Raw genomic sequence first — 16,708 nt, 5'->3', positions numbered from 1 at the left:
ACGCACTTGTCATGAGTTCCATTCGGGCCATTTGCTCCATGTCTTCCCCTTCTCTTTCCTCCTTGTTTCCTGTCAAGTTACTGTTGAATGAAGGTCACCGGTGCCTGAAAACACAGGTGCATCGTTTCTGCCTTCATATTATCTTCATGTGACTGAATCTACTATTCCTACAAGAATAAATTAGTTAGATTTGTCAGAGTATTTTTTATAGTGTAATATTGGCTAGTAAAATTGAAGAACTTTCTCCGAGGTAACCGCTGCGAACATCTCCTCTCCTCTTTCCCTCCTCCCCGCCCAGGGGAAACAGCAGCGTCACCGGGTGAAGGGCGGCGCCCACAGGTACCCACATCATCAGCTCGGGCCACAACACAAACAGCTGCAGACAGACGCAGCTCTGTGTCCAGACGTCAAGGAGACTCCCAGGAGCTAAACCAGCCTTCTCTCTCGCTGTGGACCGAGCAGGGAGGGACGCGGAAACATCCGGAACGTTTGGAAACCTCGAAAAAGGGAAGTTGGATCGTTTGTATTTGAGAGAAGAATGTTCAGCTGGGTGAAACAGGAGCAAGGTGGCCGCAACAAGGAAGGAGAGATGTACCAGACGGTCACGGAGGGACTCCAAACGCTCTACACCAAGAAGCTGCTGCCGCTGGAGGAGACCTACCTCTTCCATGACTTCCACTCTCCGGCCCTTGAGGGGGCCGACTTCCAGAGTAAGCCCATGGTGCTGCTGGTGGGGCAGTATTCCACCGGGAAGACCACCTTCATCAGGTACTGACCGCTCTGTCAGCGGCCTAACCGCCGGGGGGGAGGGAGGGGGCTGCCTGTTTCATGTGCTCAAATTAACTTTGTTTGTTTTTGTACTATACAAGTAACTTTGTGCCAAAAGTATTACATATTTCTACTTAAATCTATTTTAATGAAAAATGCTGTAAAATTGAACAACATAAGTCAATGAAAGAATGACATTCTCAGATACTATTTTTAGTAAGAACACCAAAGTTGTGAAAATTAATTTTTGCTCAAAAATAGGATTAAAAAAAAAATCTGAGATTGTCTTCATCAACGTTTGGCTGGGAAATCTGTTTTATTGGAATCTGATCAGAAAAGGCAGAAAAAGTTCAGCTTCAGCTGCCAGTGTTCTGATAGCCTAAAAGCAAGACGGTGAAAGAAACCTGAACTAGTTCTAAAACCCTGATCACTCAGGAAGAGCAGAACAGATGAATGAGTGTAAAGTCTTTGTGAGTCTGCAAGTTGTTCCACAAGGCAAAACTTCAACAGGATGTTATGGGATTTAGTTTAAAAGTGTAACAAGCTTTTCACATCTTTTGTCTGTAGTGTAAACTGTCTGAAAAGTTCTGTATTTTTTGCTTCATTATGATCTACTCAATCCAATGTATTCCTCCATTTCGTACACCAAACTCTTCAGGGTGGAAATATGGCGCATTTTTGCTATCTCTGTTATTTCTAAAAGGACCTATAGGTGCCTGGAGTTATGAGGTCACCCGGCCTCTGGTTCGCCCCTGTCTGTCTAGTGAGGAAGTCACAGGGTTGCATCAGCTGACCTGTTTAGGGGCAAGTTGGATTCCTAGGTCAAAGGATTGGTGTAGGGACGTGTGGTTTTGTGCAGGCAGGCAGTCAGGGGATTTTAAAGTGTAAACAACACTCAGGAATCAGTTCTAAAAGAAGAATGTTCTGGGAAATCTTGGTCTCGTGTGTGATTTATGTTTGGCCTGAAAATGGGACCTCAAAATGGCTTATCTTCATAGAATTATGACTGGAAATGTTTTGTATAAATGTTACAGATTTATACAAAACAAAAAAGTCTGAAACCTTTAAGTGGTAAGAGGTATACAGTATAGCTAGATAAAACCTGTTTAGAGCTGCAAATGTTTTAAAACTATTTTTTTTAGAAAAAAAAAAATATATATTTTTTTAAACTTGCTGTAGAAAATTTATTGTAAAGGAAGCACCATTTTGATTTTATTTTTAGGTTTTAGAACAAATAAAAAATTGATAACATTTGCAAATACAGGATGGATACATTTTATTTCATAGGGTGTTATTTGAGGGGGGCACATGGTGTCCAATTTAATAAGAAGAAAAATAGATTCAAAAATAAAACTAGTACTTTTAGTGTCACCTAGTCAAATGCAACATTTCTAAGGTAAAACTAAGACTTGTTATGATATTAACTTCCACTCTAACTTTTTACAGTCTGGGTTTATCTTGCCCTGAGGCCTTTTCATCAGAAGGCTGCGAGTTTCACAGATGAAGAGCTACGGAAGGAAATATGCATTGTTACATTTATTCTTTATGGTTCATCATATCTCCCAAATATCCAACCAGCTTTGGTTTCTTTTCCTTTGTGATCGTGTGTCTCTGCTCAGATCTGGTTTTCCAGATTCTTGGTTTGAACTGTTGTGCTATTTTGAAAAATTTGTGAGGATATAAAAGTAGCAGCAGGTTGTAGCCAGGTCTGCCAGAAGCAGATCTGTCTTCTGTTTTGTCATAAAATATGTCATTTTATCTGGTGTTTGGCGTATCACTGCAGGAACTTGCATACTGGAAGCTGAGAGAACAAGGTGTAGCATCAGCACTGCAAACTGCTAAAACTGGTTACTCTGTGTGATTATGTCTTCCAGACAGTAGGTGTTGCTGATGAGAAAATCTACATGAAGAAAAATGTTTGCCAAACAGATTTTTAGTACATAAATGTAACTACTGATGCACAACGTATCGCGATCAGCTGATGTTGGTCTTTTTTTTTTTTTTTCACCCCGCAAGGGGTCTTTTTGTGGGCTCTAGTGTCCCTTTTTTCAAAGTAGGCTGACAGGAAAGGGGGAAGGAGAGGGGGGAAGACATGCGGTAAACGTCGTCGGGTCCGGGAGTCGAACCCGCGACAGCCGTGTCGAGGCCACGTTTTGCCTGAATGTGGGTCGCGCTAACCCCTCCGCCACCACGGCACGCCCATGTTGGTCATTTTTTAACATCCCTCCATCAGTCCGATAAGTAAAACTGTACCGATATTAAAAACCGACACTGATTTCTATCTTGTCATTTGTGTTTCTGGAGCAGGACGAAGTTGGTCATGAGACAGTGGTAGAGAAGCAGCGCAGGATTGTGGGTGATTAACTGAAGGAGAGAAACGATGCAGATAATGTTTTTATTATATCCTAATAAATAAAACCCTGGAAAAAATGGGGGCAGTTACTTTTGACCACAAGTATAATTACCAGTGAAGGAGAGTACTCTAGGTATTTGTGTTATTTGCCCTCACAGTATGTTTTAATGAGACGGGTGTATGAAGACCTTGAAGTGTGTGTCTTCCTGATTGAGAAAGTTGCCCAGCATCTGTAGAATTTGCTTACAGCCTCTGGGGAAAAACTCTACGCCGGAGACACTCCATACACAGTCTGTCATAGACAGACATCATAACACAAGGCATAGATAAGCTGTCAGTAACCTCTCTAATACACCTTCTGAATGACTGGTGTTGCTTTAGCGCAGCGCTTCTCAATTCCAGTCCTCAGGACCCCCTGCCCTGCATGTTTTAGGTGTTTCCCTGCTGCCACACACCTGGATTGAATCTGTGGGTGATTAACAGGCTTCTGCAGCACTTGATGCTTGCGGAAGAGGTAATGCAATCATTTGGATCAGCTGTTCTGAAATATAGGCACATCTAAAAATGCAGAGCAGGGCGGCCTGAGGACTGGAATTGAGAAACACTGCTAGCCTTACCTTCTTTGAAATCCATTCAGTTCGGTTTTATTTATATATATATATATAATCTGCCGTAGTTTCCTTGTCAAATCAGTAGCTAAACAAGCACTACTCAGTATTGTGTTACTCATCTTTGAAGTGTCATGTTGATGTAACCGTCATTCAGGGTTGGAGGTCAGAGGAAATGAGAGGATGAGGTGGTAAAAGGAGAGCTGTAATAATAAGCAGTCTGCATAGGCTCTGTGTTTTATTGTCCCATTTCCTGTTCACTGGAAACATTTCAAAACACACATTTCTCCTACTTTACACACAGAAATACACTCACACACACACAGGGTTCATGAGGACATTGTCACTGAGACCATAGAGCAGGGGTGCCCAAAGTGGGTCCTCGAGGGCCGGCATCCTGCATGTTTTCGTTCTCTCCCTGGTTTAACTCACCTGGATCAAATGATGGCTCGTCAGAAGGTCTAAGAAGAACATTGACCTGCTGAAAAGGTTGTTGGTACCACCAGGGAGAGAACTACAAGGTCCAGGATGCCGGCCCTCGAGGACCCACTTTGGGCAGCCCTGCCATAGAGCATCTTAACTGCTGTTACTTTTGAACTAAAGTCCAACTGGATGATTTTTGTTGATTGTCTGACATTATTTCAACAAACATTAGTTTGGTTTGACATAATGAAAAAAACATGTTGACTATGTGATTCTAATTTAACAGTAAAGCAAAGCCCATATTAAAAAATCCATATGGCCTAATAAAGGATCGTTTAAAAAATAGACTAATTTAATTGCCTGGTTGAGGATTTGCATGTTTTTTCTTTTCTTTGGGCAGAAAAGAAAAGAAAAAACATTTTTTTCTTTTCTTTCTAAACAAGAAAGAAAAACTGATGATCTATTCTAAACAGATAGATCAATCTAAACAATCATCTGATTGTTTAGATGATATAAACATATCATCTAAACACATAGAACATTTGTTCCATGTGTTTAGATGATATGTTTATATTTGCAATACTGATGTTCATGTTAGGAGCTCAAGAGTTTAAAAAATTATTAATTTTGGTTTCCATTGACAATTTTCTAATGGTGCGCTGTTTGATGCTTTAGGGCACCTTACTTTACTGTATTCATGCCCTTCTCAATAATCAATAGAAAAGTCTTTTTTTGCATTACAGGAACCAGGAGCCCTTGTTGTTATTGATGAGCAGCTTTTTCCATATGTCTTGTTTTTCTTCATCCATATTTTGGAATGAGCTCCAAGTCTTTATGCTTGGAAGGCTTCTTTGCCGTCACCCTTCATCTTCTTTAGTGCCTTCCACAAACTTTCTGTCCGATTCAAGTTGAGACTGTCTAGGCCTTTCAGAAATATCAGTATTTTGTCATTTGTGAGTTCTCTACTGGTTTGGGTCAACAGTGTTCTGAAATGTTCAATAAGATCAAGGTTATCTGCAGACGGCCTGATTTCAATACTGTTGAAAATGTTGATGTGGTTTTATTGTTTAAACTAATGCTATTTACGTTAATATCTTTTGAAAAAAGATTTGAGGATTGTGCAATCTATTTGTAGTATTTCTTCATACTAGGTCGCTTAAAGCTGCAGTAGGTACATTTTACAAAACTGTCATCATGTCCTGACAGTACAGTATGAGACAGGTAATCTGTGAAAAAAAATCAACCTCCTGTGTGCTGCTCAGTGTGTCTGACTGACACAACCAATCTGTGTATTTCTGCAGTTAGTACTGGGAGCACTGGAAGATTATTTTCACAGATTATCTGTCTCATATTATACTGTCATAATGATCATTTTAACAAATATTTTAAAAACATATATCTTGACATTAGTAGTTTGAAGTTTGTGATTACAGTACAAAGTATGTTTAGGTGTCGCATTAAATCACTGTTTTATTTCTGTGTATTCCCTGTGGAGTGCTGTCATTCCGTCACTCTTCACTCATGACTCTTTTTTTTTTATAGTCGTCATACATCAAATATCAGACAATATGTTTTTTTTTAAACATTTGGACAATAATCAGATATATATGCCTCCTTTGTTTTGACTCCATTGAAACAAAGTTAAAGCTAACTTGTTGCTCTCTATAATTCCTCCACCATGTCCCGTCATCACATCATACAGAACCAGGGCGTTTTCCACAGCTCCAGTCACATTTGTTCCAATAGTTTTAAGTTGGTAGTGGTGGCTGCAAAGTGCTGAACAAGTGCAAGTGTTGGTGACTGCCACACCCACTGACAGTCTGACTGTGTAAGCTGGCAAAAGCCACAATATTTGGTAGACAACCTACAGTTGCGAGCTAAGTGGAGAGCAAGGCATGCTGTGACTAGCAGTGTGAGGTGTGTGTGGGTGTGTGTGGGTGTGTGTGTGTGTGTGGACGTGTGTGTGTGTGTGTGAGGCTGCATGACTCTGCAGCTGGGAACACTACGTCAGCTTCGGTCAGGCCCAGGTTAAAGCAATTCTGAATTGATTGCTGGAGCATATTTTACTGATTGTAATGTCTGTGCAATCAATGAAACTGTAACTTTAGCTCTCAGAGCTAAAAGTTATTCAACTGTAATTTTTTTTTAATAAGAAGATGGATGGTTTATTAAACCCAGGAAAGCAACGTTGAAAGAGAAGAGGCATTATATGGAGGTTGATGGAAACTTGTATTTGTACTCTGCAGGCACATGGTGTGCATTTCCAGTTCAGCATGCAAATATCATGCCTGCAGGGTGTGTGTATGTGTTTCTGAACATTCACCTGTTGAGTACAAAAATTCAAAGTTTTGACAGCAAACAGTGGAGGGTCAGCTGAGCTGGTGTGTGTTCCTGTTCTTTTGCTCTCTGTGTTCTCAGGATCGGTGGTCTTACAGGGGACCGAGGCCCCAGGGAGGTGCAATGCTGCAGAATTTGAAATGCTGCATATTGGAGTTGGGGTCTGTGTTAGGGTATATTCAATGAGAGGAAACTAATAAATGGTCTTTGTAAGAGTATCTGTGCAGCGTTAAAGACTCTGAGGCAACACCCTGTCCTGAGGAATGCTTTGAATCACTGCAACATCTTGCCAGAAAAGTGCAGAGTCAACGTATTCTTCTTCACCTCCTTCTCCTTTTCTCCTTCTTCTTCCTCCTGATTCTGAACACACTACACAATTGTTGCTTTACATCGCATTGTAACGACTTATCAACTAATTACATCATCAAACTTGTTCATTTAGAGACCCTGACGTCCATGAATTCCGCATTAGTCGTCTTACTGCTGGTATTTCCATAGAGATGCACCAATTTCGGTTTTAAGGTCGATCACTGGCCTTTAAAAAGCCTGACCTGCTGATTCCAGTTTATCCGATACCATTTTTCTTTTTTATGAAAATTCATTAAGTTGGCAACAGTGACATAACCAGTTGGACGTGTCTGTCAGTCAGCACTCTGTAACAGCACAGCAAAAGGAGGCAGTGGCTTATTTTCAGACTTTTGCAGAGGCAGATAAAATTGGTGGATAAGATTAGTTTCAGCCTATCTCCCAAAATTAAGGAAATCACGGCTGATTTATTAGTGCAGCCCTATATATAGAGTATATATACAGTATATATATATTTTTTCTCCCCTCCAGGGGGTCTTTTTGTGGGCTCTAGTGTCCCTTATATAAAAGGCTGACAGGAGAGGGGGGAAGACATGCGGCAAATATAGCCGGGTCCGGGAATCGAACCCGCGACGGCCGCGTCAAGGACTCAAGGCCTCCAAACGTGGGTTTTGCTATCCCCTACGCCACCACAGCACGCCCACAGTCCTATATTTTAAACCATCACCTTTATATTATTTGTAGTTTTTACTCCCAAAATGAAAAGGCTCCCTCACTTCCTGTTTAGACAAAAATTTAACATTTGACCTTGAAATAGACAAATTTTAAATAAACTTGTTGGAAATGGGTAAAAGAAGATGCCTGAAGTGTCTAAATGGTGTAATCCGGTTAAACTTGCCTCAACAAAAGCCAAAGTGAGTAAGTCAGGAACTAAATCCAGCTGAAAGTCTGTGGATAAACTTAATTTGTTGATCAGGTCCTCTCCTCCAGTCTGACTGAGCTTCATCTGTTGTGGAAAGAAGAAAGTGCAAAATTAAAGTTTCTAAATGTTCAAGTCTGGTAAAGACTTTCAGCTGTAGCTGCTGCTTTAAGAAGATCTATAAAGTATCCACTCAAAGAGGCTAAACAAAAATGCATGCCGCACTTCTCAGATGTTTATCAGAAAAAAATGAAAACCACATACAATTTTCCTTCCATTTTAGTTATTAACTACTTAGTGTTGGAAGATTTTGAAAAAGCTCTAGATGTGTGAATGCCAGGCTCCATACTGCTGTGCCACCTCTTCGTAAATAATGTTGCTACCATTGTTGAATCCATGCAGTTCACTGAATATCGTTTCTTCCATTTGAATATAAAAGTAGCATTAGGAATCATTGATCACTTAGATTTTCTTCATGGCAGTCATCTGAACTCTCCGCTATCCTCTTTGATCTTCAGGCTGTCATGAATGGCAGGAAGAGAGAGGGCAGACTCTCAGCAGCCATTGTTGCTTCCTGTCACACTTTCCTTTCAGAAGAAAAACTGTGTAAGAGGGTGATGGGTTAATGATGAGTGGAAGGGAAAACTTTTTTTGACATTTGCAAACACAGCTTTTATTTGGATGTTTAGTAACATGACTGCTGACTTCTAGTTATCTTTCAGTCTACAGCTGCTACAAGCTGTTATTCAGCTAAAACATTGTTGTTTGTAATTAGTCCATTTAAGCATCACATGACTTAAAAGTGTATAAATCTAATAGTTTCTGATACAGCTGTTTGGAAAACCTACTCCGTTTTGTCTTAACTAATTCATTGGTGAATTCAACTGTTCCAGAGTCCTGTTTTCCTTACAGTCAAATACATCATGGCCAACTGCTTCCCTAACCAAGGTTAACTTAAAAAAATTCTATAAGATCAATTTAACTGAGAAAACATGCAAATAATGGCAGCAGCTCATACTTGGTGGTCTGGGTTTATTTCAACAATGAATATTAAAGTGAAAGTTTATTATAATGTCATTTGGAGTACACAATTTATTGGTGCCGATTTCCTTAATTTTGAGAAAATCAGCCACTGTCCTCTCTTGCTCTGCCTTTAGAGAGACCAGGTCATGTCTGCATGTTAACAGTCACTCCACTGTTGCCAACTCAGCAGCTTTCTTTCTATATTTAGTGACATTTCAGACAAAAAATATTGGTATTGGTCAAAAGCAAAGGTTCAGAGGCAGATCAGATTTTTTAAAGATCATTAATCAGCGATGGGCCAAAAACTGAAAAAAAAAATTACGTTTTTTGGCTGAACAGAAAACTGATGACCCTGTTTTTCTTTTAATGACGCAACAAGTTGGTTTTTTTTATGTTTTGGATCTTTAAGAATTTATAGATAAAAATGTGTTTATTATAGAGCAAGTAAAACTTTAAAAAATCCCAATAAACTAACTGTTGCACTTTTATTTTAGTGAATGTTGTGGTCCATGTGTATTATAAATTTGTCAGTTAAAAAGTTTGAAGCCCACTGCCATACCATGATCAAATTTAGTTTAATGTGTATTATAAATTTGTCAGTTAAAAAGTTTGAAGCCCACTGCCATACCATGATCAAATTTAGTTTCTACTGTAAAGAGCAACCAGGCTTTGGTGAGCCTGACTCAGGGAAGTGACTTCCTGTGTATTGTGACCTCACAACACCTGCCAGTGTCAGCTAGTTATTAAAAAAATTGATGTCGTCCACAACTGAAATAGGCAGGTCAAGTTTCTTTTAAAGATTGATAGTCGGTGATCGGCCAGGAAACTGCAATCGGATTTAAACTTCAAACACTTGAGGAAAAGGCTTTCAGTTTTGAAACGGTGACTTTTAAAACCTTCAAATCCGTTTATTGCATTGTTATTTGAACACAGATGTAGTTTTTCTTTGTTTTCTGTCAGTTTCAAGTGTTTCAAGTCTAAAATAACTTAATAATCCACGTTTGTTTCCCAGATATCTCTTGGAGCAGGATTTTCCTGGGATGCGCATTGGTCCAGAACCAACCACTGATGGCTTTATTGCGGTAATGCATGGGGAAACTGAAGGAGTTGTCCCTGGCAACGCTCTGGTGGTGGACCCGAAGAAACCCTTCAGGAAACTCAATGCATTTGGAAATTCCTTCCTCAACAGGTAAAGAAACACTCAGATTATATTCACTAAAAGCTGCTGGAACAACAGTTTGGAAAGAAAGTCTGTCAGAGTATGACTAAGTTCAACTACTAATAGAACTCTGATCATATCTATTCACATATAGCATTTTAGAGAGGAAATCAAACTAGCATTGAGTGTTTTTGTAGCTGCTATTTTCAGTCCACAGACTTCCAGTCTGCCAAATATTTCCTGCTAGGTGTTTAATACCTAAAGCGCTAAAAATAAAATTTGTTCTGAGATTCAGGGAAAATGACTGTGGAACTCACCCAGAGTGAAGTCAGTTCATCAGACACCCATTACTGCAGCTTTAGTGAGTTACATCAGTTATTGTACTTACTAGTTATGTTGTGGTTAACAAGAATAAAGGTTTAACTTTATGACACATTGCATTAGGCTGAAAGGTGACCTCTGCCTCCTTTCCACATAAATAGCCCTTACTCCACTCCCAATCCTGTCACTGCTGAACTCATAGCATTTTCATCATGGGAAGTGACCCCCTGCTCATCCTGGACAGACATGCACTGAAAGCTGTCGAATCGAAGACACACCAGAGTTTGTACCGACATTTTAAATTTAGCTCAATCCTTATTCTGGTTCAGCCACATTTCCTGTGTCCAGTGAGGAAGTGGAAGGACACTTGACCTCTTGGCAGTGTGTGTTGATAAATACCTGAATCACCCCTTATTTTAGGAATTCCTTCGTGTCCTGATGTGACACAGAACCTCTCCACAATAATTAACCGTTTCCCGAGGGGAAGTGTTTTGCGTCACCACGTACCGGCTGCATAGGTTTGTTTTTTCCCCGCTGCCAGTCTTAGGCTCCAGCCCTGCAAAATAATTTATTATGGCCTGCTGTTAAGTTTATCTCTTCAGGAAGCTGTGAACGCAATCTTAGGTGATCTGTCAGACCCACCAGTGAAAAGGATATGGAAAAAGCAAACGCAGTTAAGAGCTTCAAAGAAGAAAACATTAGAAGGAGAACAGCCAGTAATCTATCTGGTGGCACATTTTAATGGGACAAACCACAATAAAATACTAACAATTCCCTGTTTTGGGAGAACATGGTAAATGGCCTGCATTTGTATAGCACTATCAAGTCAGAGGACTCCAAAGCACTGGCACAAACCCCTACATTCACCACACACACACACACACCCACACACACACACACACACACACCCACCCACACCCACACACACACACACCCACCCACACACACACACACACTCACACACTATGGTGATAGGCTGTGTTGCAACCACAGCTTACACTCAGTTGGCACCACTGGGCCTTCTGACCACCACCAGCTGATAAGGTAACTTTATAATGAAGTAAAATAATTATTATTGAATTTATTTACTTACCAATAATGTCTGAGATCTGCACTTTTCCATATTCTTACCTTTTTTTAAAGGCAACTTATATTTCTGTCCAAATCATAGAATCTTCAGGTGAATCTTTATTTTCTTCTCCAACAAGGGTTAAAAGCTACCTCAATGTTTTGGATGGACATTATGTCAACTAGCTCTTTACTCAACATATGTTGTTACAGTCTTTTGTTTTAGCAGCAGTGGACAGTTTACTTCAGGACTTGGCTACAGTGAGCATGCTTATTCTCTTGATTTGGCACTTACCAAACTTTACTGTGGTTTCTGTTAATTCTGCCCTAAAAAACACAAACAGGAAAAGTTTTCTTTCCCAGTTACAAAAATAACACTTGTTGAAACTCATAGGACTAAATGAGTTGTGATTCAAATTGATGAAGTTTACAAACTAACACAGTTTTGCTAACTGTTCACACGAAAATAGGCAATTGTGGTTATTTAAAAATTGTCAGCGTATCTTACTGTTTGTGCAATATACAGTGGACAAGCAATAAACTCTAGGAGTGGAGTTTCATGTGGGACCATAATGCCACTTGTAAAAAAAAAATCCCATAATTAGGATGCTGAACTGTTCCAGCAGCCTTTAGGTCATTTAGACTGGAGGTTTTAGTGTTGTCCTTCAGCTGTTTGTGATGACTGTGCAGATTTCTGCAAAGAGCTACAACCTTCTCTATTAGCTTGTACTCAAAGAGGTTTAACTGTTGATTAGAAAATCATTGTAAGATGCATTCCTGTTTTAACTTGTAGCATCGTCACAGTTTTAGCCCTAGTCAACAAAAAAAATCAATAAGATAGACAATTAAAAGCCAAACTACTAAAACAATCACAAATTTTTTAATTAACCAGTGAATAAAATGAACTTAAACCTTTGCCCTTTGTGTGTGTGTTTGACAGGTTTATCTGCTCTCAGATGCCCAACCAGGTTCTTCAGAGCATCAGCATCATCGACACGCCTGGTATTCTGTCTGGAGAGAAACAGCGAATCAGCAGAGGTGTGTAGTTTCTCTTTATGCAGGGGTGTGTAAGCATGTGTGCTTGTATCTTCTGCATGTAGAGGACCACCTTCACAGTATTTACCAACAAAAGGAGGACAGTGAGGACATTTTCCCGGTCTTTTTTTTTTTTTTTCAGTTTCACTGCGCTCTGTTAGTTAAATGTAGACGTATGGTGGGAAGTTTTGATTAAGGTTAATGTTAGAAATAGACTAGTTATGGTTAGAGTTAGGAAAAGATGCCTGGGTTAAGCCTAAATGCAGATACTTGGATGTGTGTATGAGTGTGTGTCACTATACAAGCTGCTGTGAGTGAGCAGGGGTGCTGATTTTGCAATAGGAATTATCGACAAATTTGAATACTTACTTCCATGAGCAAAACAGACCCATAACATGTTGCTCTCACTCCCATACTTCCCAGTTGGGATGTTCCAGTTTACCCTGCCAGTGGCCAAGCACAGCAGTTTTAGTTTCAGACCACAGGACTCAGACTTGTGGAGGTCAGCCATTCTGTTCATGATGTGATTTGATTTTCTCATGATGTCACACAAGGAAGCAATGTGTTTATGATGCCTGCAGTTAACTCAAATGTTCTGAATTAACCTGAAACTTACAAACCTATGGCATCACTACGTGGGCTTTGCCAGTTTATTTAAACGCATAATAACCTTAGTGCATATTAACTCTTGGCTTTACGAAGGAATTTAGTAAATAGAAATAATTTTTTTGTAATTTTTTTTTTTTTCTCCAAAAAAAAAAAAAGTCTGGTTAAACCAGACTTAACCAGAAAGTTAAGTCTGGTTTAATGTTAGACAGTAAAAAAAAAATATATATATATATATATATATATTTATCTGCCTTTTTATGGCGTATTTAAATATCTGGCTTTAAATCTGAGTTGAAGATGTAAAGGGACTGACAGGCAAAAGTAAATTAAAGAGAGAAAACATGAACATGCGAGGATCTCTAGCCATGCTCAAGATGTTCTTCTTAAACAATATGTTTTACAGCGTGTTCATTATAAACTGATAAACCATGTAGACCCACTTTTTTGAGTGGGTTTGGAGGAATGTGAGATTTTTCTGCTTTTTATCATTTTATTATTGTACAACTTATTGCCGCAGTACTCCGATGTTGTTTTGTTACTCATTCTGCTGGAAGTTGGCTCAATTTTGACCCGCAAGACGTAACCGGTAAAATCCGGTTTAGGATTTTCAAAATAAAAGATCTGGAAGTAGTTCATTATTTCTTGCGCGGCCCGGTACCAATTGGTCCGCGGACCAGTACCGGTCCGCGACCCGGTGGTTGGGGACCACTGATTTAGAACATCTGCTCTTTTGCTTCTAGTAGGCATTTCCCCGAATGAGTGCAAGAAGAAGATTTCTTGTATTCACTTTTTTACATCCTGTTTTATCTCACCATCTGTTTCCTGTGATGAATCAATACTGCTGATCTCAAACCACAGAGGTTAGAAATGCAGATCTGAAACCAAAGGACGCCAGGCTAGGATTCGATTCTCAGGAAGGATTCCCTCACGCTGTTAGCAACTGTCATGTCTACATGCTGTGGCAGTTTAATATTTACATTCTTTGATTTTTTTGTTTTGTTTTGTTGTTTTTTTTTTTTTTTACCTTGAGCCAAAATAGGACAGCTTGTGGAAAAAAAATTCTATTATTATTCCTTTTGGGGCTCTTTTTTCTTTTTTTAATTGTTAAGCTGAGTTACTGCTGTTGAAATCTTAGAAAATGTGTATATGAGAACTATGACATAATCCTCAGAGAAGATGAGAGATTCTGAGGACATATGAATTTTAATCATAACTCAAGTGAATTCACATTCAATAAAGTGCAGCTCTACCTTGTGTTGAAATTCAAGAATGTCACGGTTTTCATATCATTGGGATCAAATAATACATGTTTGGGAAATGTCTATTTAATGTTTGACTGGTAATTTATCTCTCAGAGGGACAAATATTATGCTTAGCATTTATTACCATCATGATTACCAGTAAACGGAGGACCCAGCCCAGCCCATATTTGTGATGATGACAAATATTCATCATCACACAAAGGCTCAGTCTTTGTGTGGTAGGATATAATTTAGCTGTTGCTCTCTAAAGATCTTTGCTTTGCTAAATAGCACAGTTCTGCTATGGGAACAGCACAGGTTTCAGAAGGATTATTGTCAGGTTCAAACAACCTAAAACATTCAAACACCACACAAATAGGAGAAGGACAAGAGAGTTTTTAGATTTACTTGCAAGGAGAACGGACAGGAGTGTGCATCAGTGACAAACACTTACCGTTCTAAAGCACGTTCTGAAGCACCCTTTCTTTTTATTTCCTTAGGACGGTCCCTAGTTACATAGCTTATTCTGTTATCTTGAGTTAATTACATAGCGTTGCTGCTTCTTCTGTTCTCTTGAGTCTCAGGTGTGTTGGACCTACGGGCAGAGTTACTCTGACGTAGTGCAGAGTTCAGTTCCTGTTTGTTTCCTTCTGTAGCTACAATGCAGGAACTGATGAACTCACAGAACAATGGGAGCTGTTGCACAACAAAACAATTTCACACAACAAACACAGCAAACATAAGATAATATATGAATATTTCTAACAATTCTGTTTTTAGATATGCATATCTCACACATTTTATTAGGATCATAGGAAAACTATGCAAACTAGCTGAATCCGTTTGCTGTATATTTTCATAAAGTATTTGTAAAGTTGTGTTGTAGTGTTAAAACCATCCATTTGTGATAATTTGAGAGAACAGCTCTTCGGTTGGCACACACAGATTTCATAACAAGGTTGTGAGGTCAAATCTGGCAAAAGAAAGTGAGTGGTAGGAAAATACAACCGAGAAGTAGTCGAGAAGGCCCAGAGTTACGCTGAGGTCTCTGAGCCATGGGAGATTTGAATAGACTTTTACTGTATATTATAGAGAATACAGTTTACAGAGCATGTTTTACTATTCTTGGTAATTCGTTCTACAAAATGCAGAAATTCATTAATGGGATAAATAGTCCTGTAATTGATAGTCCTTTTTTCTCCACTTGTACTAAGTAGGGCTGAAACATACTAGTCAAGTTAATCACGAGGAATTGCTTAATAAAATAATTGTCAACTAATTTAGTTAATGATTAATGCTAACTGAAGTACAGACTTGAATAAAGGCTGTTTGCTGAAAGAACAGCTCATTCAGTGCAGTAATTGAGACAAAACTGTACAACTGTTTGCATTTAGGATACAAACAAAAGCTTCATTTGTAGATATATTCTATCCAGAACTCCTCCAGTTGCATAGTTTTAGCTTCATCTGGTTCATTTTCTGGGTTTTTTTTTAAAGCTATTAAGCACCTTTTGCTATCTTACAGAAGTGTATTGCTGTCACTTAGCACAACACATTTCCGAACACTATTACATTCTAATGTGATATTATATTGTACAAATGTGCCAATTTGTACTATCCTATTATTATTAGTTTAATCCAAATGTAATGAACAGATGAGTTTTACATTGAGGTTTTCACATTTTAGGAGTATTTTTTATGCATTAAATAAAGAAATGCTGTTATGGCATTTTAGGTAATGAAATGTTCACTTTAACAAGAATAAAACTGAATTATTTATTTGTATCTTTTAATGTACAGTACAGACCAAATGTTTGGACACACCTTCTAATTCAATGGGTTTTCTTTATTTTCATGACTATTTATAAGGCAAGAAATCCCACTTATTAACCTGACAGGGCTCACCTATGAAGTGAAAACCATTTCAGGTGACTACCTCTTGAAGCTCATCAAGAAAATGCAGAGTGTGTGCAAAGCAGTAATCACAGCAAAAGGTTGCTACTTTGAAGAAACTAGAATATAAGGGGTATTTTCAGTTGTTTTACGCTTTTTTGTTTAGTGCATATTTCCACATGTGTTATTCATAGTTTTGATGCCTTCAGTGTGAATCTACAATGTCAATAGTCATGAAAATAAAGGAAACTCATTGAATTAAAAGGTGTGTCCAAACTTTTGGTCTGTACTGTATTTGTAATATGGTATAAAACAAGCTTTAGTGGTTAAGTAAAAAATCTGCAGAACGTACCAATTACTTTATACAATTAATCATCAGAATAATCAATACCTAAAATAATTGCTAGTTGCAGCCCTAGTAGTGAGAAACAGTTTCATGTATACAGGTAATTTTGATTAATTAAACTTCAATTTAAATTTTTTTTTTTTTTTTTATGACACCATCAAAAAATGTTGTAGCAGCTGCTGATTTCATCAGTTTAAACTGCAAAACAACTGGATCGTTTGATTTTTACTTATCTACATGTCTTAAATCACATTTGTGAGACACCAAATCTTGCCAGGCTCCAAAATCGGGGCTTGTGAT

The 16,708-nt window shown here is 38.7% G+C and overlaps 1 protein-coding gene across 1 annotated transcript in view; it reads left to right on the top strand.

The window, feature by feature from the left end:
- The first annotated feature begins 282 nt into the window (after window positions 1–282).
- Window positions 283–16,708, top strand: part of ehd4 (EH-domain containing 4) — a 28,660-nt gene continuing 12,234 nt past the window's right edge. The window contains exons 1-3 of the mRNA XM_032546853.1: window positions 283–768; window positions 9,750–9,926; window positions 12,226–12,323. Coding sequence (XP_032402744.1) covers window positions 539–768; window positions 9,750–9,926; window positions 12,226–12,323 — 505 coding nt within the window. The 5' untranslated portion in view covers window positions 283–538. The remainder of the gene's footprint in view (window positions 769–9,749; window positions 9,927–12,225; window positions 12,324–16,708) is intronic.

The sequence above is a fragment of the Xiphophorus hellerii genome, chromosome 19 (genome assembly GCF_003331165.1).
Source record: "Xiphophorus hellerii strain 12219 chromosome 19, Xiphophorus_hellerii-4.1, whole genome shotgun sequence".
Classification (NCBI taxonomy): domain Eukaryota; kingdom Metazoa; phylum Chordata; class Actinopteri; order Cyprinodontiformes; family Poeciliidae; genus Xiphophorus; species Xiphophorus hellerii.
Note: the sequence above shows the minus strand (reverse complement) of the source record. Positions and strands in the feature narration are given on the sequence as shown.